General features: G+C 43.7%; 1 protein-coding gene across 1 annotated transcript in view; it reads left to right on the top strand.

The window, feature by feature from the left end:
* The window catches only part of LOC147693361 (transient receptor potential cation channel subfamily M member 2-like), a 1943547-nt gene that overhangs the window by 923118 nt on the left and 997223 nt on the right, over positions 1–23206 (top strand). The window contains exon 15 of the mRNA XM_086933684.1: positions 17968–18080. Within this exon, the coding sequence (XP_086789810.1) occupies positions 17968–18080 (113 nt within the window). The remainder of the gene's footprint in view (positions 1–17967; positions 18081–23206) is intronic.

Raw genomic sequence — 23206 nt, 5'->3', positions numbered from 1 at the left:
TGAGGAGAATAGTGATCTTCATTTAGATTCAGCATTAACATTTAGTCTTTCACTCTCTCTTCCTGAGGTCGTGGAAGCTTTAAGGAAAGGCATCTCGTTAAAGGCCCCCCGCCCGGATGCAGTCCCTTTAGATCTTTTTTAAATATAATGTTGAGGTGTGGGCACCTTTGTTACTCAATGTATTTAGAGCGATAGTGGTAGGGTGCATCCCAATTTCATGGAAAGAGGCGGTAGTTGTACCGATTTTTAAGAAGGGTAATAAAAGTGACCCTTGCTGTTATAGGCCAATTTCGTTAATAGATGCATCATGTAAGCTAATGGGTTGGGTTATACTGGCCCGCCTGGAAGCATGGGCTGAATAATCTGGTATTATTGTGGACTCACAGTATGGTTTCAGATGAGGTAAGGGGACTATGGAGCAGTGTCTAAATTTGGCTTTAATTATGGGTAAGTACATGAGGGCCAGGGGAGCTTGTATTCACCCGGCATTCATGGACTTATCCAGTGCCTTTGACACTGTCTGTAGAGATAAGCTATGATGGAGTACATGGGGTTTGAGGAGCCGCTGGTTATCCTGCTTCGACAATTGCATGCTGCCACTACTGTGAGGATTAGATTTGGCCCGGGGGGCGAGACGACAAAACCCATCCCATCTACTGAAGGGGTACGTCAGGGCTGTATTCTGGCTCCTTTCTTGTTTTTAGTTTACACAAATGGGTTGGAAAATTATTTGTTGGAAAACTGCTCAGATTTCCCTAAAGTAAATGGCAAACAGATACCTATGCTATCCTACACGGACGATACCGTGTTAATGACCCTTACTGCAAATAGCATGCAAGCTTGTTTAAAAGCTTTATATGATTTCATGTCAGACTTGGATCTTAGGGTCAACTTCACAAAGTCCTTTGCGATCGTTTGTGGCCCGAAAGGGACAAAAACTCGCAGGTATGTAGTAAATAATGTGACCATTGAAAAAGTTGATAACTTTAATTATCTGAGAAATTTATTTAATAGAACTCTGAGTTGGGACCCTTTAATATCAGCACGTGTGCAGAAGACAACTCGATCTATAGAGGCCCTTTTTAGTTTTTCCAGAAAGTTGGGCCAAAAACCGATTGCTGAATTAAAGACCCCGTATAAAGCCAAATGCGTGCCCGCTGCAACATATGGGGCGGGTGTGTGGGGTATACATAAATACACCAAGATCCAAATTATGGAAAATAAGTTCCTAAAGCGTCTTTTATCAATCCCATCCGGTTCATCAAATATTTTTTGTCATTCAGAGATGGGTATAGAATTTGTGAGTGACATCATTCACGTTTCCCCTTTACTTTTATGGGGGAAAATTTGGCAGTCTGAAGATTTACAGCTTTCAAAAGAAATCTTACAAGACTGCACTAAACTTGTACATGCCATGCAGATCACATGGCTGCTGTATGTGAGGGAAACTTTCCATAAGATTGGCCTGGGACATATTTATGAAAACCCAGAATCTATTCAGAAGGATATAAAGTCAGATTATAGGATGGGCATGCACATCTCAAAGGATCTATTACCATCCTGGAAAGGTAACCACCAGACTGCGCAATGCAGACTATGCGGCTATAAAACAGAATCATTAGCTCATTTTTTGTGTGTCTGTCCTGCACTTATGGCACAACGGCAACGACTGTTAAAAGGTATTTGCAATGAGCTAAATATCCGCACCTGCAGACAAGCAGTAACTTGTTGGTTGGGAGGTAGTTCTATTATTATGGCTTGCCAGGGAACAAAATTCATGGCAGAAGTGAAAAAAAGTTTGAGCCAAGTAGAACGAGGAGAAGGTTAAGAAGCAGGACACTAAGGCTGCCTTGATTTTAACGAGTGGTAAAGTTTGTATAAATAAGCAAAAACATTTTGATATTCAAAGACAGCGGGAGCATCTCCGGAAGAAACTTTTAAAACATCGTCCCACATCATTTTTAACAAGGGAGGAGACTTAATTTTACCAAACATATTTACACTTTGTATTATTATTTATAATGTGAAAATTGTAATAATTTTATTTAATTATGCAATAAACCTTTTTGACTTTGATATAAAGTCTACAATTAAAAATGCTCATCGTATTACCCTGGGCATGCTAAAAGAAACTGAAAAAACATCATATAATAGGGGTAAATTGCAGCATCAGTTTTATTTATCCTTCACTATGCACACCCAATGGCGCTTTTATTTGACAAGATTTCGTTTAACTACATCTCATTTTTTGTTCGCATTTCCGAAACAAGGGGGTTGGTGTGAGAGGCTACCCCCTTGTCCTTGTAATAATAAGGTTTCACAATGCACCCTGCATCTTGTTCTTTTTTGTACTTTGTATAAGGAACCAAGAAATCGGTTTATTAAACCTGTTTTGCTGGATATTCGACCATGTGATTACAGGGAGGGATATGAGTATTTGATGTCATTGTCCACTGCAGCTATATGCAGTGCTGTGCTTAGTTTTATTAGGCTAGCACTCACTATTAGAAGACGATATTGAGCAGTATTAATGGAAACCGTGTATGCCTATTTTGATAACCAAAGCAGCAGATGATTTTGTCTACAAATGTAGTAGTTACTTTTGATTGTTAAACTTTGCAGAGCTAATGTGTTGTACTTAGTCCCTGCTGTTTAATAGCACAAGCACTTTTTCATTTTTAATTGTGTATGGCCTTCTCTTTCCTTTGATTGACTGTAACATTTTAATATGGAATTTAGATAATTCTGTGTAAACCTGATTTTTAAAAATTGTATACTTTTATGATTCTGTTGACGAATCGAAATAAAGTTTAATGAACTGAACTGAACTGAGGTGGGCTCTGCTCTTACCAGACTGTGGTAAGAGGGTTCCACTGTGTGGGGTGATCTAGATCACATTCCACTATGATGCGGCTTGGGTGTATTTCAGCCCTAGATATGGGATCTGACGAATCGAAATAAAGTTTAATGAACTGAACTGAACTGAGGTGGGCTCTGCTCTTACCAGACTGTGGTAAGAGGGTTCCACTGTGTGGGGTGATCTAGATCACATTCCACTATGATGCGGCTTGGGTGTATTTCAGCCCTAGATATGGGATCAGTTACCCCACAGGAGGGTGAGGACAGAATACCCCTTTGGTCAAACGTGATCCGTGGTACGTCCTCCATGTCTGCGCCTACATGTGTACTCCCCCCTCCTCGATGAGCAACATTTGTGCTGAACATTATATGTTGGAGGCTGCCGGTTCCTAGCACCCCGTGCCTCTGGTTCCTTTCCCCCAGATCACTTCTGGGTTTTTGTGGTTACAGCAATATTTCCAGGCCTCGTCCGTTATCTGATGGCCTAATTCTGCCTCCCACTCCCACTTCGCTTTCGGTGTGTTGTGTGTCCCTGCCCCCATGGTTGCCCTGTGTATATGGGACACTGCGTGAGGCATCCCAGCTCGTAGCAGGTGGTGCAATGGAAGCTATATGGGGGGTGGGTTCCTCAGGGAACACAGGAGTGGCAGCCTTAACATCCTGTATAGGAATCGCTCCATGGTTGTGGGGGAGCTGTCCCTATAGAACTCATCTGCTCCTTTGAATTGTCCAAGTTTATATATATCCCCCCAGGTTTGGACGCCATAGGTGAGGAGCATACGTTTGCAGATACCTTCCTGTGTGAAAGGCACACTTTGTTGATCCCGGATGGGAAACAGCTGGTAATATAGCATGGGAATTTGGGACCGCTTTGCAATTGCTCTCCACGCACTATTATTGCAGGCTACTATTTACCTGCATCCTCCGACTGTCTTATCATCAGTTCCCAGAAAGTCAGTTTTGGAGATTGGCGCCATATACCCCTGTTCCACCGCTAAGTGCGTCATGAAGGGTGGAGGCTCAAACCAGTACACTGCATAGTGTTGCCTGAGCACTGAGATAGTAAAGTTCAGGATCAGGTGCTTCAAACCCAGCCTGGGCAAACAACAGTATAAGGGTGCTCCACTTTATCCGTGGCTGTTTCCCACCCCATGCCAAACGGATGAGCTGACTCTTAAGTCTTGTGATAAAAGGGGGGCCTGGGTTAAAGGGGATTTTCCTGAACAGGTATACAAATTTGGGCATGATAACCATTTTCATTAAGGCTACTCGGCCCGCTAGGGAAAGCGGCAGGGATATCCCCCTAGTGAATGTGTACTCCACATTTTTAAGGGCCTTCCCATAGTTTGCTCGCAATAGTCCCTCCGTATCTTTGACTATGGTCGTGGCAAGATACCGGACCTCGTCCTTGCACCACTGTAGCAGGTAGTCCATCGGATAAGAAGTGGTGCACGGAGTGAGCGGCATCACCTGAGACTTGCCCCAGTTTATGGTAATGCCCGAGAAGGCGCCAAATGTTATAACTTCGTGGATCATGGCGTTCAATCCTTCTTCAGGATTACTCACATAAAACGTGATGTCATCCACGTACAGCGAACATTAAGACTGGCCTTGTGGGTTAGTCCAGTGCGTACCTATTGTGGTGCTGCCGGAGCATGGCGGCCAGTGGCTCCATTGCTATTGCAAATAGCTGGGGTGAGAGGGGACACCCCTGCCGCGTGCCTCTGGAAATGCTGAAGGTCGGGGAGCGCTCCCCATTCAGGAGTAGGGTGGCACAGGGGCAATGGTACAGCAACTTGATCCACAAAAGGAACCCGGGTGGGAAGCCCATATGCGTCAACACAGCGAATAAGTAACCCCATTCCAAGGAATTGAACGCCTTGGCGTCAAGAAATACTGCAGCTGCCTGGTCTTCCGAGTCGACCTCATGCATAATAGAGAATAGGGTCAGTAAGTTGTGCGAGGTGGATCGACCAGGTATAAAGCCTGCTTGGTCTGGCCTGATTAGATTGCCCATCAATAGCCTAAGTCTGTTGGCCAACACCTTGCCAATATCTTGACATTGCAGTTTATTAGGGACAGCGGCATATATGAGTTGGTAGAGTCAGGGGTTTTTCCCGGCTTCAACAGCGAAACCAACATCACCTTTCCCATGGAGGGTGGAAGAGTCCCTGCTTGGGCCTCCTCTTCATATACCAGTCTTAGGAAGGGGGCAAACTTATCTATGTAGGTCTTATAAAAAACAGCCATTATGGCCGGGGTATCCCTGTGTACCTCGCCCTCCCCATCGCGGATGGCTAGCACATGGTTTACTGCTTTTGGCGGCCTGATACTCACTGTAAGCGCTTTGCCAGGGGTTCTTCTTCACCATACCAACGTGCTAAGTGGTATTTTCTGCAAAACAGGCACTCCCTTTCTGCTTCGGCGTGATATTCCGTAAGTAACTCGCGGACCTTGGCCAGTACGGGGCCCCAGCGTATGGCGTTTGTGTTTATTTACTGCTGCTTGTTCTGGTGTTTTAGTCAGTCGATAGTTTCTCGGATGTCTTTAAGAATGCCCCCCGTTTTGGCTGTACAAAATCCCCTTACAGTAACCTTCAGCGCCACCCAAACAGCGGCCAGGGTGGTGACAGAGCCTGCGTTCAGCCTTAGGAATTCCTCTAGCGCTCCCCCATTTCTGCCTTAAACGGATCACTGACATAATATTAAGGGACAAAATATAGACTACTAAAAATATCGATGCCAAAATATCGACTAACAAAATATCGAAATCCTATCTACAAACAGGTAAGAACAAAAATATCGACTCCAAAATATTGTTTAAAAATATATACTTTGTAAAAATATCGAATTTCTTAAAAATGATGTAAAATTTTAAAAATATTAAAAATAAATAACTAAAATATACTTAATAATACTTAAATAACCTTAAATTATTAAATAATTAATTTAAGTTATAAAAAAATATTACATTTTATTTGTTAAAACATATATATATATATATATATATTAACACAATATTATTAAAAAATATACAATATTATTACTGTAGGAAAGCGGGAGTGTAAAAATTACTATTCCCACTCCAGTGAGTGCAACAGTGGGGAAAGGGTTGGATAGCGTAGGGGTAAAAATTACTATTCCCACTCCAGTGAGTGCAACAGTAGGGAAAGCATTGGATAGCGTAGGAGTAAAAATTACTATTCCCACTCCAGAGACTGCAACAGTAGGGAAAGCGTTGGATAGCGTAGGGATGAAAATTAATATTCCCACTCCAGTGAGGGCAACAGTAGAGAAAGTGTTGGATAGAGTAGGGGTAAAAATTACTATTTCCACTCCAGAGAGTGCAACAGTAGGGAAAGTGTTGGATAGCTTAGGGGTAACAATTACTATTCCCACTCCAGTGAGTGCAACAGTAGGGAAAGCGTTGGATAGTGTAGGGGTAAAAATTACTATTCCCACTCCAGAGAGTGCAACAGTAGGGAAAGCGTTGGATAGCGTAGGGGGGAAAATTACTATTCCCACTCCAGTGAGTGCAACAGTAGGGAAAGCGTTGGATAGCGTAGGGGTAAAAATTCCCACTCCAGAGAGTGAAACAGTAGGGAAAGTGTTGGATAGCTTAGGGGTAAAAATTACTATTCCCACTCCAGTGAGTGCAACAGTAGGGAAAGCGTTGGATAGCCTAGGGGTAAAAATTACTATTCCCACTCCAGAGACTGGAACAGTAGGAAAAGCGTTGGATAGCGTAGGGGTAAAAATTACTATTCCCTCTCCAGAGAGTACAACAGTATGGAAAGCGTTGGATAGCTTAGGGGTAAAAATTACTATTCCCACTCCAGTGAGTGCAACAGTAGGGAAAGCGTTGGATAGCGTAGTGGTAAAAATTACTATTCCCACTCCAGAGAGTGCAACAGCAGGGAAAGCGTTGGGGTAAAAATTACTATTCCCACTCCAGAGAGTGCAACAGTAGGGAAAGAGTTGGATAGCGTAGGGGTTAAAAATTACTATTCCCACTCCAGTGAGTGCAACAGTGGGGAAAGTAAATACTTCATATATTATTTAAAAAAATATATATATTAATATCTATAAAAAATTAATTAAAAGTAATTACCAATTTAATATAATATAATAATTATTCAATTAAAAATACAAATTAAAAATAATTATTACAATTAGTTACCTATTAATACAAATTAATTATAAATTAACAATTAATTAATTAGCAATTAAAAATTAATTAACAATTCAAAATAAATACAAATGAATAAATTAAATTATTTAATTAATTATAATTAAATTACATCCCACCCTATTCCCCTATAAACCCACAACCCGCTACAGAAAATGAATTAGTAAAATTAACATAATTATCAATTAAATAAAATTTATTGCCAATTAAAATTTTTATTACTTACAAATAAAAATTAATTAACAATTAATTCAAAAAATACCAATATTTTTTTTACATATTTAATTAATTATAATTAAATTACTTCCCACCCTGTTCCCCTATAAAGCCACAACCCGCTACAGAAAATATATTAGTAAAATTAACATAATTATCAATTAATCAATTAAATAAAATTAATTGGCAATTAAAATGTAATTATTACCAATTAAAAATTAATTAACAATTAATTCAAAATAAATACCAATAAATAAATTTACATATTTAATTAACTATAATTAAATTAGTTACCACCCTATTCCCCTATAAACCCACAACCCGCTCCAGAATTAAATTACGCATAAATTAAGTAACATAAAATTCATTAATTAAAATAAATTATAACATAAATACACACTTTTCACACATATAATAACATAAAAAACACTATAAAAAATTCGATATTATTAAAAATTAGATAATTTTACTAACCTATATTATATACTTCGATATTTTGACTTTCCATATTTTTAAAATTCGATATTACATTACTTACCTTGAAAGCAATATTTTTGATGACTATATTCTGTCCATTCGATATTTTGGCCATTCTATATTTTGAAGTCGATATGTTGTCTGTTTACCGCCTTAAACACCATGTCTAAGAGCGCTGTGGGCTGTAAACGCCATATCATGGGTTAGGGTGTCACACCAGGAGGGGTCAGCTGCAGTAACACTGGGGAGTGATCTGAGTCAGAACGTGTCAAATGGCTTGTGGACAGGGCGTGTAATGCTATGTCTTTTGAGGTTAGCCACATGTCTAACCTGGACCAACTGTGCTGCCGAGTGGAACGTCCCCTCCCTATGTGTGAGGTGGTGATGCCACCAGACGTTCACCAGCAAATGTTTGGCTATTATTTGCTGAAGTTGGCGCTGGGCTTTGGTGTAGTGGTGTGGCAAGGGGTGGGAAAAATCCCATGATGGGAGGAGCCTTAGGTTAAAATCTCCCCCCATAGGAGGTTGGTTGAGCCTATGCTCACTGTATGAGCCCATAGTTTAATAAAATAATCCTCGTCGTCCACATTGGGCCCATAGCTGCAAGTATGGAGTCCTCTTCATTATAAGGCAACGTTTGTTTAATTAAAATAGCCATGCCTCTTGAGCAGGCGGAATAGGAGGAAAAGTATCTATGGGTGGCCCACCTAGAAGCAAACTGAGGCTGTTTTGTAGGGAGGGTATGTGTTTCCTGCAATATAGCTATGCCTACGTGATGCCTGTCTAGGTAGGCCAATAGGTGTTGTTTTTTTCTGGGATCCCCCAGGCCTCTGACATCCCAAGTTAGGAGTCTCACTTGCATAGTAATGTTAGCTCGTTGATCATCACCTGCCATCTTCAAGTGTTGAGAAGGTGTAGATGTCCTGCCGACTTGCGTCTATATCTAGATGTTGTCTGTACATGAGCAGTCTAAAACCCATTAAAATCCGAGCAATGCCCTCTATAGTACCCCAACAGTCCCCCCACAATGGCGACCCCAGGTTGTCGTGTACAGACCCCGCCCTCCTAAACCCTGCCGGTAGAACTAACAGAACCCATTTGGCCTTCTGTGCAGCAACCCCATCTTGGTGGTGCGTGGCCGGTGCTGTGTACATATAGCATGCCAGCGGCATAGATTTATGATGGATGGTTAGCCGGTAGACGCTTACAATGTGAATAACAAAACTAGTCTGGGTCGCAGGGCTGCCAGTAAGCAACACATTTAACATTCCCACAACAAAAGATAACTCAGTAAGAAAAACATTGCCCAATACAGGAGGGAAGGGGAACTCCCTTGGAGGTGTGTGTCCTAGGGGCATGGCAGCGCGTTCTGCACTGAAGTGGCGTGCAGAAGGGGCCTTGGAATGCAGGCCAAGTGCCCGGTAGGTTACTCCCTGTCTTTAGTCAATTTGGTAATGAGTTTGATGGCCAAATGGTGCAGTCAAGGAGTGCATCCCTCCTGTAGAGTCAGCGCCTATGCGGGAAAGGCCACAAGCAAGCCTGCTGAAGGTGTCCATCTAGACCGCGACGATTGCTCTCAGTCTTCGTCTTGATGCGTTGGGTCTCCGCCACTACCCAAAGAGGAGCGCTCCGCTCTCTTGGCAGCCTGCACTGTTGTTTTGAAGAACTCCACTGCCTGTTGTGGTGTATTGCAGATGTGGTGCTTGCCATCGTAGGTGAGCCGCAGGCGTGCGGTATAAAGCAAGGCGTACTCCACTTCCGCTTGCTGTAGCTTTATTTTAATTGGCAAATATTTTTGCAGCGCTTCTTGGACATTGAGAGTAAAATCGGGGTATAATGATATGGCATTGTTCTCGAATATGACATCTTTCAATTCCCTCATTTTGCGAAGAGCCGTGTCGCAGTTTCTATAATTAAGTAGTCTCGCAACTATAGGTCTGGGAGGCGCTCCTGGTGGGGGCTTCGGCTCAAGTGTTCGATGCACCCGTTCCACAAAAAGCAGCCTGGAGAAGGCCTCCTGACCAAAGCAGGTGGTGAGCAGTCTCTCTATATAGTCTACTAGCCGACCTGTGTTAGTTGGCTCGAGGATGCCGGTAATGCGTATGTTATTCCGTCTCGAGTGGGCTTCGATGTCTTCATTCATTGCCACGATCACTCTGAGCAGCTTGTCCATGTCTGTAATTTGCCTTGCCACCTGCGTGCAGTCTTCTTCGAGTGCAGAGATTCGCACTTCCGCCTCCTTTATCCTGCAGTTCTGTTTTTCAAGCTTTTGGGTGATCTGATTCATTCTGGCACACATTGAGTCCATTTTCCCCTCTATCAATGCAAAGCAATTTTTCATTGTGAGTAGTAGCTCCTTCATGTGAACACCCTCAGGGCTCCAGCCTGTTGGGCCAGTACCTTCCTGCTCCTCCTCAGGCGGCTGTCCCCTGGGTGTTTTTGCGGGCGTCGGACTTGAGCTTGGTCTGCTTACCATCCGGTTCCCCCATTGTGCAGTCTATTTGGGCAGGTGCACTAGCGAATATACGATGCTCCACTGTCTGTTGCGGCTCGTGTCGTACCGGGTGCCTGACTGGGTGCTGTGTCTCTGTTCTTGGCAGGGGCTGTCACATGAAATAGCGCAGTCGGTATGCAGGTATGTTTGGACTTGCTCTACCGCCCCATCCCTCTGCCAGCCACCCGTCCGGGGTTTACCTCTTCAGCGAAACGGGGGCGGCGTGTAGAGCACTGCAGTGTCCATGATATGAGAGAGAGAAGTGTGTCTGTTTTATTGCTGACAGTTAATGGAGGTGTGATCACTGGAGGTCCACCCACGTCCTGTGAAATGTGTAAAATGGGCAGGTTCATGTTTAGGTATCTGTGACGTACACTGGAATGGCTGGGAGAGTTGAAGAGCACAAGTGTTGCCTGAGCTTGCAGACCAGTGAGTGGAGATATCTATCCCCACATATAGCACTTTATAACAGTTTATAAATGTTGTCATTTTTTGGCAGATAACGCAACTTTGCCATACGTGCCTTATTTGATGCGCCCAGGATCACACGGCATGGCAAAACCTGGCAGTGAGGATAGGGAGCATGTTTATTTATTTCACAGTTAACTAGTTATTGGGTTATATCATTTTCATATCCGGGCTATTGAAGATTAAACCACAGTGAGATCCCCCACTAAGCTTGTGCGTTGCAGCGTCTAAAGATGCTGCCTTTTCTTTTCGATCACTATACTCATTGCCACAATGCTTCATAATCAGTTGGTTTACACTTTTGGTGCGTGTTCCTGGAAGCGTGGTTGAACAAAGAGAGGAAGCTACTCAAAAATACACACAAATGGTCTGATGGAAATGAAAAGGCTTACCGATTCAGAAGAAGGTTATTTGCACTCGGTAAAACTGCAGCATGACACCTCTTCGGCAATAAGTCCAATGGCTGCAGTTGTCCTGTCGTCCGAGATTTGTGTTCATATCAAGATTTATCTCCATTCTCAAGTTCAAGGGTAGATGTAGTGCCTTTTTTTGCATAAAAAACACAACATGGTGAATTAGAATACAATTCAAAGTACAATGTCTAATGAAAAACCAGCATATTTCTAATTGAAAACAGCATATTAAGATTAAAATGCTGAACACCAGAGCAGTACGAGGGCTTCAAGAAAGGAGACAAATTTTGACCAAAGAGGATGGCACTTCTTGATCAGAGAGAAGTGGGATGTATGTCTGAATGCCTGCGGCTCTTAATAATATAAACATGGACAGTACCAAGGTTACATGTGTACCCTGGTGGTGGCTGCAGGCAAAAGTTTAAGGGAAGTCTGAGGGCGCTTCATGTATGTGCGCTAGGTCATGAACCTCTACTCAAGACAGGGCTAAGTGTTGAGGGGACATGCTTGCAGAACAGATGAGGCACAGCAATTCCCACAGTTATATTTTGTCAGCCTCCTCCCGCTTCTATCATCCGATGCCTGTCACTAGGAATGGAAACACTAGCCTTAATGCAAACAGAGTTAATGAACCCCTCTCCCCTTCTGTGAACCATTTGTGGGAAAAATTATATCATAAGTGGGAAGGGCAGAACTTAGTGTCACTGCACCTGTTGCACGACGGATACCTATAATCCTGACTCCTATCATCATAGGTACCTAAAGCTGTCCTAGCTACTCCCATTGATACAGCTGCATCACAAGTTGGACCCAGGGCCATGGTAGAACCACCTGGGTAAAACTACAATATACAGGGTCTGAGGGATAGTGTGAAAAGACCAACAAGGATTCAATCCCCCTAATCCATACTATGTCAAAAAACAAATGGAATCCGTGGCCTTAAAGGCAGCGTACCTAAGCCTAAGAAATTAAGTCTAAAGACGCTTACAGCTTTATGTGCTTCCTAGAATTAGTTAAGGAAAACAAGACGGTGCAGAAAACAGAAGAGTAAAGTGAAGAAATGGGCAAGAACCAGCTCAGGATCATTGGTGTCCCATCATTACACATTCAAGTGCCCAGTGTCATCATCTGGGATTCCAAACAACTTACTCCTGCCCTACCTTGGTCATTAGGGAGGAACAAAGAGATTGAGTTGTATCCTCTTATGTAGTTCTCACAAGAGAAAGCAAATACAGACAGAACTTTTTTCTTTTTATCTTATTGTGTTTTTATAAGTGCAGTGCAAGAGAAATGAAAAATGTGAATTAAAATAAGATAAACCACAGAGATATACACTACAAATAATCCTTTGGTGCTTCCTCTGATACATTTTCCAATTTAAAACAAAAGTGCAGGTGAAAAAGAGATAGTTAGAAGTCAATCACTGTCTCAACGGTCAACATGTTTCAGCCACTAGGAGAATTTCCCTGGCTTTCGTCAGAACCTAAACAGACACACCTTTTATCACTGCAAAGTTTGAAGAATTCATACATACAGTCTCTATCCTGCGCTAGTAATATTCATATCCTTGATAGAAGCATGATGCTAAACGATATCTAAAAACAAAAAGTAATAAGTGAATGTGAAAATGTAACTGCGCCAACTTGTTTAACAATATTCTAATTCTATAGACATGCAATGGAAAATGAAAAGTATGCTTACAATTGCTTATCAAGGACTGGACCTCACCTCACTCGGCACCAGCTCAAGTTTTTATAAAAAGGCCCTGCTCTGTAAAATAATCATAGCCCCACAGCAACAATTTATGGACACAATTCATAGAAATAGTTGTGGCTATAAATTATTAGCCGTCAACATTACTCAATTTGTTAAATAAAAATAAGAACAAGCTTCCAAATCAAATCCTCAGCTGCAACCACAGCGAAACAAAAGTCCAACATGTGATCACGAAATATTGGAACCAATTCATTGTATTGTAGCAGTCCCCACAGCAGACCATGCCTAGGCCAGTGTTTATTCAAGAAAAAGCTGAGAATGAATAAACAGTGGGACTGTGCTCTCAGTAGTAAGGTATCCACTCAAGTGTGATAATAAAATAGCAGCATCATGTCCGGAATGATGATTGAGGCAAGCATCATACACAAACAGTGCAGCCTCAAATACAGAATGGACTACCTACTCGATACATCTTCTGTCTTTTAGTATTCAAAGAATGAGTGAAGCCGTTATGTAGGCATCTGTATTTTTAAATTACGTGGTCTGTCCAACATCAGATTGCTCTTGCATTACTCAAAATGGACAAATAACCCCAAGAATGAACCCGTCTGTAAAGCGTGCATAAGGACATTTGCAAGATATGACTCACACTCATGCATGCTACTCTTACCTCTCTGTCGATACCTCCAAGTGGAAACTTCACTGGAGTGCAGGTACACGACTGGCAAAAAAACAGGTGTTTTGCGTTAATGTGCATCGGGCACGATTCCATGACGCTATTTGTAAGAACTACAAGTGCGTGACAAGTCCGCCGGATATTGCAGTCTTCCAAAAATATTCACAAGTCAAAAATTATTTTGACGTAGTCAATCAAAGCCAACAAAGATGGATTTATTTATAAGTTGATCTGGTATCTTTTCTGCATGGGGAGCCAGTGGAGGTCTTTCAGGTGGGGGGTGATGTGAGTTTGTTTGGGGAGGTCCGGGATGAGTCTGGCAGGCGCGTTCTGTATGGTCTTTAGTCTTGTGATGCCATGGGTGAAGATACCGGCGTAGAGGAGGTTGCAATATTTGAGGCGGTTGGTGATGAGGACCTGTGTGACGGTTCTTTCTGGTATTGGTTAGGAGCCATCTGAAGATCCTGCAGTGCATGCAAAGTGTGTGGAAGTAAGAGTTAGCGACTGTGTTAACTTGTTTTTTTTATGGTCAGCTGGCTGTCGAGGATGATGCAGAGGATGCTTGACTAGTCGGTTGGTGTGGGCGTAGGTCTGAGTTCTGCAGGCCACCCGCTGTGGTCCCATACAGAGGTGTTCTTCTCAAAGATTATTACCTCAGTTTTGTTGGAGTTGAGTTGGAGGCAGTTGTCTCTCATCTATTTGGCTATGTTGGTCATTGCGTTTCAGAAATTGGTTTTGGTTTTGGAGGGGTCCTCGGTGAGCGAGAGGATTAGTTAAGTGTTGTCTGCATAGTATATTATGTTGTGTCCGTGGGAACTGATGACATCTGCGCGGGGGGTCAAGTAAATGTTGAACAGGGTGGGGCGGAGGGATGATCCTTGAGGTCTGCTGCATGTGATGTCTTTGGGTGCGAAGCTGAAGGGACGGCTGTCGAATGCTCTGTGTGCATCCTGTGAGAAAGGAGGTGATCCACTTGAGGGCATCTTCCTGGATGCCTGTATGTTGTAGAGTCTGTTAATGAGGGTGTTGTGGCAGACTGTATCAAATTTCGCAGAGAGGTTGAGAGGGATCAGGACCACCGTTTCTCCATGGTCGAGGAGTGTTCTGACATAGTCTGTGGCGGCAATCAACATGGTCTCCGGGCTGTTGTTGGCATGTAATTCTGATTGGGGGGCGTCCAGTAGGTGATTTTGTTCCAGGATTTTGGTGAGCTGCTGGTTGATGGTTTTCTCGAGAACTTTGGCCGGGTAGTGTAGCATGGAGATTGTACGATAATTTTTGAGAACAGTGGGGTCAGCTGAGGCTTTCTTTAGGAGGGGTCTGGTGTCTGCATGCTTCCATCTGTCCGGGAAGGTTGCTGTGGAGATGGAGGTGTTGAGGATGTTGGTGAGTTGCATGCTGACTGGATTCATTGTGAGATTGTAGAGGTGGTGGGGTCAGGGGTTGGTATGCACCCCAGAGCGGATGGAAGACATGATATCTGAGGTGGTGAGAGTGGTGAGCGGTGACCAGGTGCTGATGGTTTGGCTAGTGTTCGGTGGATGGTTACGGTCGTCGGGGTTGAGGGTGGTGGCTTGGATGTTGAAATTGTTGCAGATGTTGGTTATCTTGCTGTGGAAGTAGTCTGAGAGGGTGTCACATAGTTCTTGGGAGGGCTGGATGGTGTTCTCTATGGCTGTTGGATGAAGAACTATTTGATTATCATGAAGAGTTTCTTCGTATGATTGGCTGCGTAGTTGATGCAGATGGTGATGGCTGCTTTTGTGGCTTCTCTGATGTGATGTGATAGTTGCTGAGGACTGTTTTGTGAGCTTCTCAGTCGGCGTGGTTCTCAGTGGTGCACCATCGTTTCTCAAGTTGATGGCAGTTGTGCTCTGTGGTCCTGAGTTCTGGGGTGTACCAGCTGGCATGTTTGGAGTATTTGTCGGATTTTGTAGGTTTCAGTGGGGCGACTTTCGGCGCTGCCAGTGATTCAGGTGAGGAAGTTCTGGAAGGCCTGGTTGAGATCTGTTGAAGCCTTTATTTTATTTATTTTTATTTTATATTCTTGTATAGCGCAAGAATCGACCCCTTACGAGGTATCTCCGCGCTTTGCTCGCAGGATGGAATGGCTGCTGTTACCAGAAGTTGTGGTTGTCGACTGATGTTGGATTATTTATTCTTCTTGGAATAAGACGGTTTTTAGTTTCTTCCTGAAGGAGGAATGGTTAGAGGTTTGTCTTAGGCCGATTGGAAGGTTATTCCAGAGTTTGGGCCCTACCAGGGAGAAGGCTCTGCCACCTTGTCTGGTTTTTTTTACCAGTGGAGTTTTGAGTAGCAATTGGTTGCTTGACCGTAAGGCTCTGTCAGGTTTATAGAGGGGTAGCTTTTGGGACAGATAGTTGGGGCCTTTCCCGAACAGGCATTTGTGAACAATGCAACAGATCTTGAACTTGGTGCGTTGTCGTATTGGCAACCAATGCAGTTCTCGCAGCAGGGGTTTGGAGGGGGTTCTGGGGGGGGCATTCAAGACCAGTCTTGCTGCTGTATTTTGGACTACCTGGAGGCGATTAATAGCGCTCTCGTTGGCTTGTATAAGGAGTCCGTTGCAGTAGTCAATTTTACTTATCACCATAGTCTGCACTAGGGTCTTTCTATAGTTGTCTGAAAGGTAAGGGAAGACTCTTCTTAGTTAGAAGGTGGTGAGGGCCAATGATCACTGAGTTCCGGTGCCCTTGCTCTAGCTGCGGTGGGAGGAGATTTGACACCTGGTGATGGTGTGCTGGGCATCGGTGATGGTGAAAGTGTACAATGGTGTGGTCAGTCCAGGTGAGTGTTGTGGTGTGGCTGAATTTAATTCTGTCTCTGGGGGGTGAAAATGGGTTGAGTGTGTGTCCAGCTTTTGCGTGGGTTCGGTGACCAGTTGGATGAAGCCAGTGTTGTTCAGGTGTTCCGTGAGGGTGATTGAGTTGGCGTCATCGATATAGAAGTTGATGCCGCCGAGTAGGACGTAGTGGTGAGAGTCGATTTCTAGGTGGGTGATGACGTTGGGGATGGTTTTGCAAAATGTGGCTCGGGGTCCCAGGGATCTGTAGACGAGGGTGCCTCTTAATGTGGTCTTCGTGTCAGTTTAAAGTAGAAAGTTGAGGTGTTCTGGGGCAGCATGAGTCGCATGGGCATGGTGTGGTCAGTCCAGGTGAGTTTGGTGGTGTGACTGAATTTAATTCTGTCTCTGGTGGGGTGAAAATGGTTGAAGGTGTGTCCAGCTATGTGCGTGGGTTTGGTGACCAGTTGGATGAAGCCAGTGTTGTTCAGGTTTTCCGTGAGGGTGATGGAGTTTGCGTCATCGATGTGGAAGTTGATGCCGCTGAGTATGACGTAGTGGTGAGAGTCGATTTCTAGGTGGATGATGACGTTGGGGATGGTTTTGCAAAATGTTGCTCGGGGTCCCTGGGATCTGTAGATGAGGGTACCTCTTAATGTGGTCTTTGTGTCAGTGTGCAGTAGAAAGTTGAGGTGTTCTGGGGCAGCAGGCAGCGCATGGGCAGGCAGTGAAGGGGCAGGAACAGCAGGAAGTGCAGGGGAAGAGGGGTACAGTACCTTAAGCTGGGGGTCAGATGAAGAGGAGTGCAGGTGAGCTTTATTCTGCGTAGGGAGGTGCAAAGTGACAATCAGCTTGCCCCGCCTCCAGGGCTGCTGTGAGATTCAGTCCAGGCCGGTTGGCTGGCGTAGTCGAGTGGTGGGGGGGGGGGGGTCTTGAGGCGCCCTCTGGCTGGTGCAGGCAGGAAACAGGAGTGGAGACACCTCCTGCAATGAAGGGCAGAAGGCGGCTTCCTAGTTGTATACTTGTCATTATGTTGTGTGCAACTGATTCTGCTTCCAACTACTCCATAGAGGAAGAGAGCCATGGACTAACTGTTGAGAATATCAGGCTCACTGGCATTTACAGCAGCATCTACCAGTGCACTAACATTGTATCTACTGTCATTCTATGTCAACTGGTTGAATGTGCTGAAGGCTCTTCCTTTTACTAGTCTGCATCACCCAAAGCCTACCAGAAGCTGAGTACTGTGGAAAGCTTTGGCACTAAAAAGAAGTAAAGTAGATGTAGAGGAATGTCCTTTGTGTGCTAAAAGATCTTTATGCCAGCACTGTACCATCACCTTATGATAGGGAATGAGTGAAGTTCGATGTTCCCCTTCATTAGTAACTTAAGGGTAAGCAGTCTGTATTTGATTAGTATGTCATTGACTTCTAGAAGCATGCAATTCGAATACATTTTTTTCCCCTGACATTTCCTTCCTCTAGCATGCCTATTTAGTGTCCCACAAATGTCAGTCTTTCATTGTAAAGTGAAATTATGTTCCTCTATTTGTCCTCTCCTTTTTCTGGATGCTTTATTCCCACTGACTTAGACCTGTTAAAGTAGTAATTGTATGAGAGAAATATTTCTAAGAAAATGCTGTACTATTTTCTCACAGATGTTTCTGACAAAGATTTGGTGGGGCAAGCTGTCTACAATTAATAGTACATTCACTGTCATCCTGTGTGTGCTGTTTTTACCATTGATTTACACTGATCTCGTCATCTTCAGGTAATATTTCCCTGTAAATTCCATTAAACTATTGTGAATTGCCTTTGTGGTAACTGTTATTATGGTAAAATTCGATAGAATCTGCATTTGATTAAATATAGACAGTCTTCCTAAATGTATATGCTGAGTTTCACAACCCACGTATATTAGTATGTGCAGCTCGAGCACGCCTTGCTGACTTACTTCCTAGATTGAACAAGATTACCTGGGTCCCCTATAGAGTCGGTTCCTTACAGAATATTTAGAAAAGGGTGCAATATATTGGTGACATTAAAATGTCAGTCCACACATTTTGGAAACTGAAATATGTCAGAATAAAAAAAGGTAAAGGGTAAAGTTGATTCATACAAAAAAATATAAAAGCACTTATACACCTGTGCATGTGAGTCTGGGTATGTGAGTGTGTGTGTGTGTGTGTGTGTGTATATATATATATATATATATATATATATATATATATATATATATATATATATATATATATATATATATATATATATATATATATAGCTCGAGTGGTAAAAGTCTTTTGACATTTTACAACTCTGCATGGATGGCATTGTGGAGAAGTGTGGCTCACTGGTTAGAGCAGGCAGACCCTGAAGCAGAGGTCAGACCCGGGACCCGGGAACAGGGTTCAATTCCCGACGCGGCAGGGTCTTGAGCCCAAATGTCCATGGACTCAATAATTCTCGCTTCGGTGCCTGACCTAATCATGGGTTCACACTCTGCAACTCTGGGCATTAAGCTTGCTTAATCTCCACAACGGCCCCCCTGCGGCGGGATGCCTGGCTTTCACCTTGGGGATGCCCTGTAGGGGCTACCTCACAGGGAAAGCCAGGACGGGGTCCCAAGGCAAGCGCGGAGATACCCCTTTGGGGGTCGATTCAGGCGCTATATAAGAAACATAATAATAATAATAATAATCATAATTGTGATAATCCTAGTCTTAAAGACTTTGCTGTAGAAATGGCAAAAGACTTTGGGCCTGATTTAGTTCTTAGCAGACAGGTTACCCTGTCACACTGGTGACGGATATCCAGTCTGCTGAAATATAATCCCATAGGATATTATTTCGGCAGACAGTATATCTGTCACCTTTGTGATGGATTAACCCATGGGCCAAGGTCTAAATCGGGCTCTCCGTCCCTTTCTAGCTCAGGGTAGATGGCACTATTGTAATTCTCTGCTTTGCTACATTTGAAATTAGCAGATTCAGAGTGTCGCGGGTGTTGTAGTGTGCTCTCCACCTAACCTTGGGAACACACCAGATTTTTATATATATATATTTATATATATATATATATATATACACACACATAACTGGAGCATGGACCACAATTAGGAGTAGGTAAGATGTTTTTATTTCGCTCTCTCAAACAGCAGCCATGACTCTGTTGTATCGGGTTCTCAAGGCCTACATGCTCCGTAGGTAACCCACTTACAATGAAAGAACTGTTGGCACGGAAACTGAAAAGTACAAAGAACAAGTTTATTAAGACCCCATGGGGTGGTGGTACATTCCTACAACACCCTTCGGCAATGCAAGAAGTATCACACCGATCGTTGGTGTGATTCGTTCTTTTATACAGTTTACAGGTAATAAAAAGATAGGCGGTACAAGATTTACAGAGTTTATGTACATATATGGTCATTTTTGGAACACAGCCAACTCATGGGAGGGGTTACGACCCCACTGGTCAGTTTGGCGGCACATTCCTGAGGGGTGACTGGTCAGTTGGAACTACGCATGTGTGGGCTTGACCGTTACTAAAAATAGCCTGTTGCTGGGCAAAGTCGAGTGGCCAGTAGTACAGACAACGAACTAAAAGGCATGCTGACCACGAGGCGGCTCATTCTCTAAAATGGCCGCCGTACCATACAAAATGGCGTTCTCTAATATGGCCAAGATAAAGAAAAGAACGTGTAGCACAGCTAAGCGCTAACTCGGCCAATGTCAAATTACGACAGACGACCCTTTTAGCGTTTAGCTGAAGCTACCTCATAATGGACATAGTCGGGATGTTCATCTTCAATATCACTTAGCATTATTTGAACTACTTCTCTATGAAGCATCATTTTGTTTTGAGCAAGAGCTCGTCTTGACGGTATGCAAGCTGATAGACACATGGAACATAAGGCTGGGCCACATTGTATACATAAACATACAGAGAACAGTATCCCAACAATGACACATAAAATCGTCAGCAGTTTCCAACCCCAAGTGGTAAGCATAGACCAGAACCACCCTGAAAGAGTCCAAGTTCCATTGTCTGGGTGTATTTCAGCTGCTATTTTGTGCAATTTCGAAATGGCATCATAAACAGATGGCAAATTATCAGGCACGTATACACAACAGCTGCTTCCGATGATTCTACATGCCCCCCCACGGTCAGCTAGAACCACATCTAGAACCATTCTATTCTGAAGCGTAACAATCCTAGAAATCTGAAGTTCTTCGGTAATGTTTCCTAATGCAATAGCAGTATCATTGGCTACAGCCTCAACAACACGGGTCAGTCGTCGTATTTTCCGACTATTCAAAGCAGCCCCCACAAAGGAAAACAGTCCAAAATTAAAGTCCACATATTGTTGCAAAGCAGTATCAGTCTGGTCGATGTCGTCCAGAACAACAGTACGTTTAACACGATTCAACACGAAGTTGTGATAAAGTACATAATCATTATGATACATTGGTGGGGCAATGAATACAGGGGGCAACACAAACGATACATAACATGTGCCTAACCATCCTAAAGGAAGCTGATGGTAACCTTTATTGCCACAAATAAAGTATGTATTTCGGGATGTCACAAATGATATACCGTTTGGACTGTCAAATGTAAGTGTAGTGTTGCATTCACTTTTTCCAACCGGGATTGTACCTTTATTACGTATGCACAAATCAGCCTTAGTTGCAATAACATTAATGACATGTGAGCTGGATACATTAATGTTTCTTTGGTTGCTGTAAATACGAGGTGCAGATGCATTGTCAGGGCGGTATTCCTCCCATTCAAATCGAGTACCCTCAGCTCGTGGATACCCATCCCGGTCATGGTAGCAAATTTTATTCAAACGGAAAAGTACCCCCCCTTTTGTTGGCCATCGCAAAGTGAATAGAAGAGTGTACCAGGCATTGCAGGATCCATTATGCGAAAACGGGAGTGGAATGAGTGGTGTGCCCCCTTTCTTCTGATGACCAGGCAACATCCCACACACCCAACCATTGGAAGTATTTGTCATATTATGAGTATGATGCAGTATCTGAATAAAACTATTGTTCAAGTAAGTCTGTCGGTGCCGTTCTTCATGGTAAGGCAGAGTAAGGTGAAAATGTTCAGATGGAGCCGGGGTAGTCGGCAGCAAATGTTCACGTACAGGCACCACAAGTTCAACTACCCAAGCTATCACTGCTATTACCACGATTGTCAAGACGAATAAAATAGCACCAAGTATTCTTTTATCTCGTGATGCAGTGGACGCCATAGTTCAAAGAGTTCACAAAGTCTCAAGTGTACATATGTATATATATACCTAAAAAAGAAAAATACGGTGCTGAGCTCCGAGGTAGCCGCTGTTTTCTTCTCCGGGGTCAAGACGGGTGTCGCTACTCTTGGCAGAACTGATCCCCCCCCCTTGAGATTCCCGGCTTCCGTTTCACAAACCCCAGAGCGGTAACCAACCAGTCTCGAAAACCAGAAAAAATCTTCTTATCGTGGATGTAGATTATAACACTGTCGTCCAGAAACAGTGTGGTCCGGGAAGGCTCCCTCGACTTCGGCCGACGTCACAGCTGGGCTCTCTTCTTTATCCAGAACCTCCTTGTAGTCAGTCAACACGGCAGGATTCACCAGGTCCGGAGAGACACGCCGGCAGTGAGTTGAGTGTATCCACCGCTTTCTGTTAGTCACCCGTACAGCTGTTCGGGTAGCCAGGAGGACCTGCTCGGGGCCACGCCACCTCGGTTCCAAGCTGTTCGCCCTCTCAAACGACTTCAACATCACAAAGTCACCAGGACGAAGATTGTGAGCCTCTCCAGTAGAATTGTCAGGGACCGCTTCTCGAACCTGTTGATGAATAGAAAGCAAATCATTTGTTAATCGTGCCAAATAGTCATTCATCATTATACAAGGCACATCATGTATCAATCGCGGCTTAGGCACTCCCCAAATATTCATAGGCCTTCCGAACACCACTTCATACGGTGTGAGGCCTGTTCGAGAGTGGGGCACTGATCTGAGAGAGAGAAATGCTAGCGGTAAAGCATCCGGCCACTTCAATGACGTGGATGCTACAATCTTAGCTAGTTTCAACTTCAACGTAGCATTGTACCGCTCAACAAGACCTGCTGACTGAGGGTGGAACACAGCATGGAACTTCTGCTGGATCCCTAACCCCTTCAGCACATTCTTCACAATTTTCCCAACAAAATGAGGCCCATTATCGCTCCACAAAAATTTGCAAACTCCAAAGCGAGGAAAGTACTCCTTGAGCAACACCTTAGCTGTTGTTAAAGCTGTATTATCTTTCGCGGGGAAGGCCTCAACCCATTTGCTAAAAGCGCATACCACCACTAGGATATACTTAAGGTTGTTGCAGCGTTCAAGCTGGATGTAATCCATTTGGAGTACCTCAAATGGTGCAGAAGGTGGAACGAACCCTCCTTTCGGAGTATGGGTCCCTTTCGCAGGATTGTGTTGTAAACATATCAGACAGGTCTGCACTACTCTCTTGGCTGTATTGGCAATCTCGGGATGCTCCCAAACTCGTGATAACAATCGAGTGATCGCAAGAGCTCCCACATGTGCTAGCCCGTGAGTCATCTGAACCATCGCTTGCAAGTAAGCTGCAGGCAATTTCCATTTCTCCATGTCTTTGCTTCTCCAACAACCCTCATCATCCAGTACCCCATCTGCTGCCCAAGCCGCAAGTTCTGCTTCAGTCGCTGACTTTTGGATATCTAGTATCTCCGCTCTAGCATCGTACCATCGCTCCGCTTGTGATTTTGTTACGTACATGGGGGAGTCAGTTCGGGACATAGCTGTTTGTCTCGCTATACTGTCCGCAAAAGCATTTCCTTGACCCACTTCATCAGTGATCTTTTTATGGGCACTGCATTTAAT

The sequence above is a fragment of the Lissotriton vulgaris genome, chromosome 8 (genome assembly GCF_964263255.1).
Source record: "Lissotriton vulgaris chromosome 8, aLisVul1.2, whole genome shotgun sequence".
Taxonomy (NCBI): Eukaryota; Metazoa; Chordata; class Amphibia; order Caudata; family Salamandridae; genus Lissotriton; species Lissotriton vulgaris.
The sequence above is the reverse complement of the archived record's forward strand: the minus strand, read 5'-3'. Positions and strand labels throughout refer to the sequence as shown.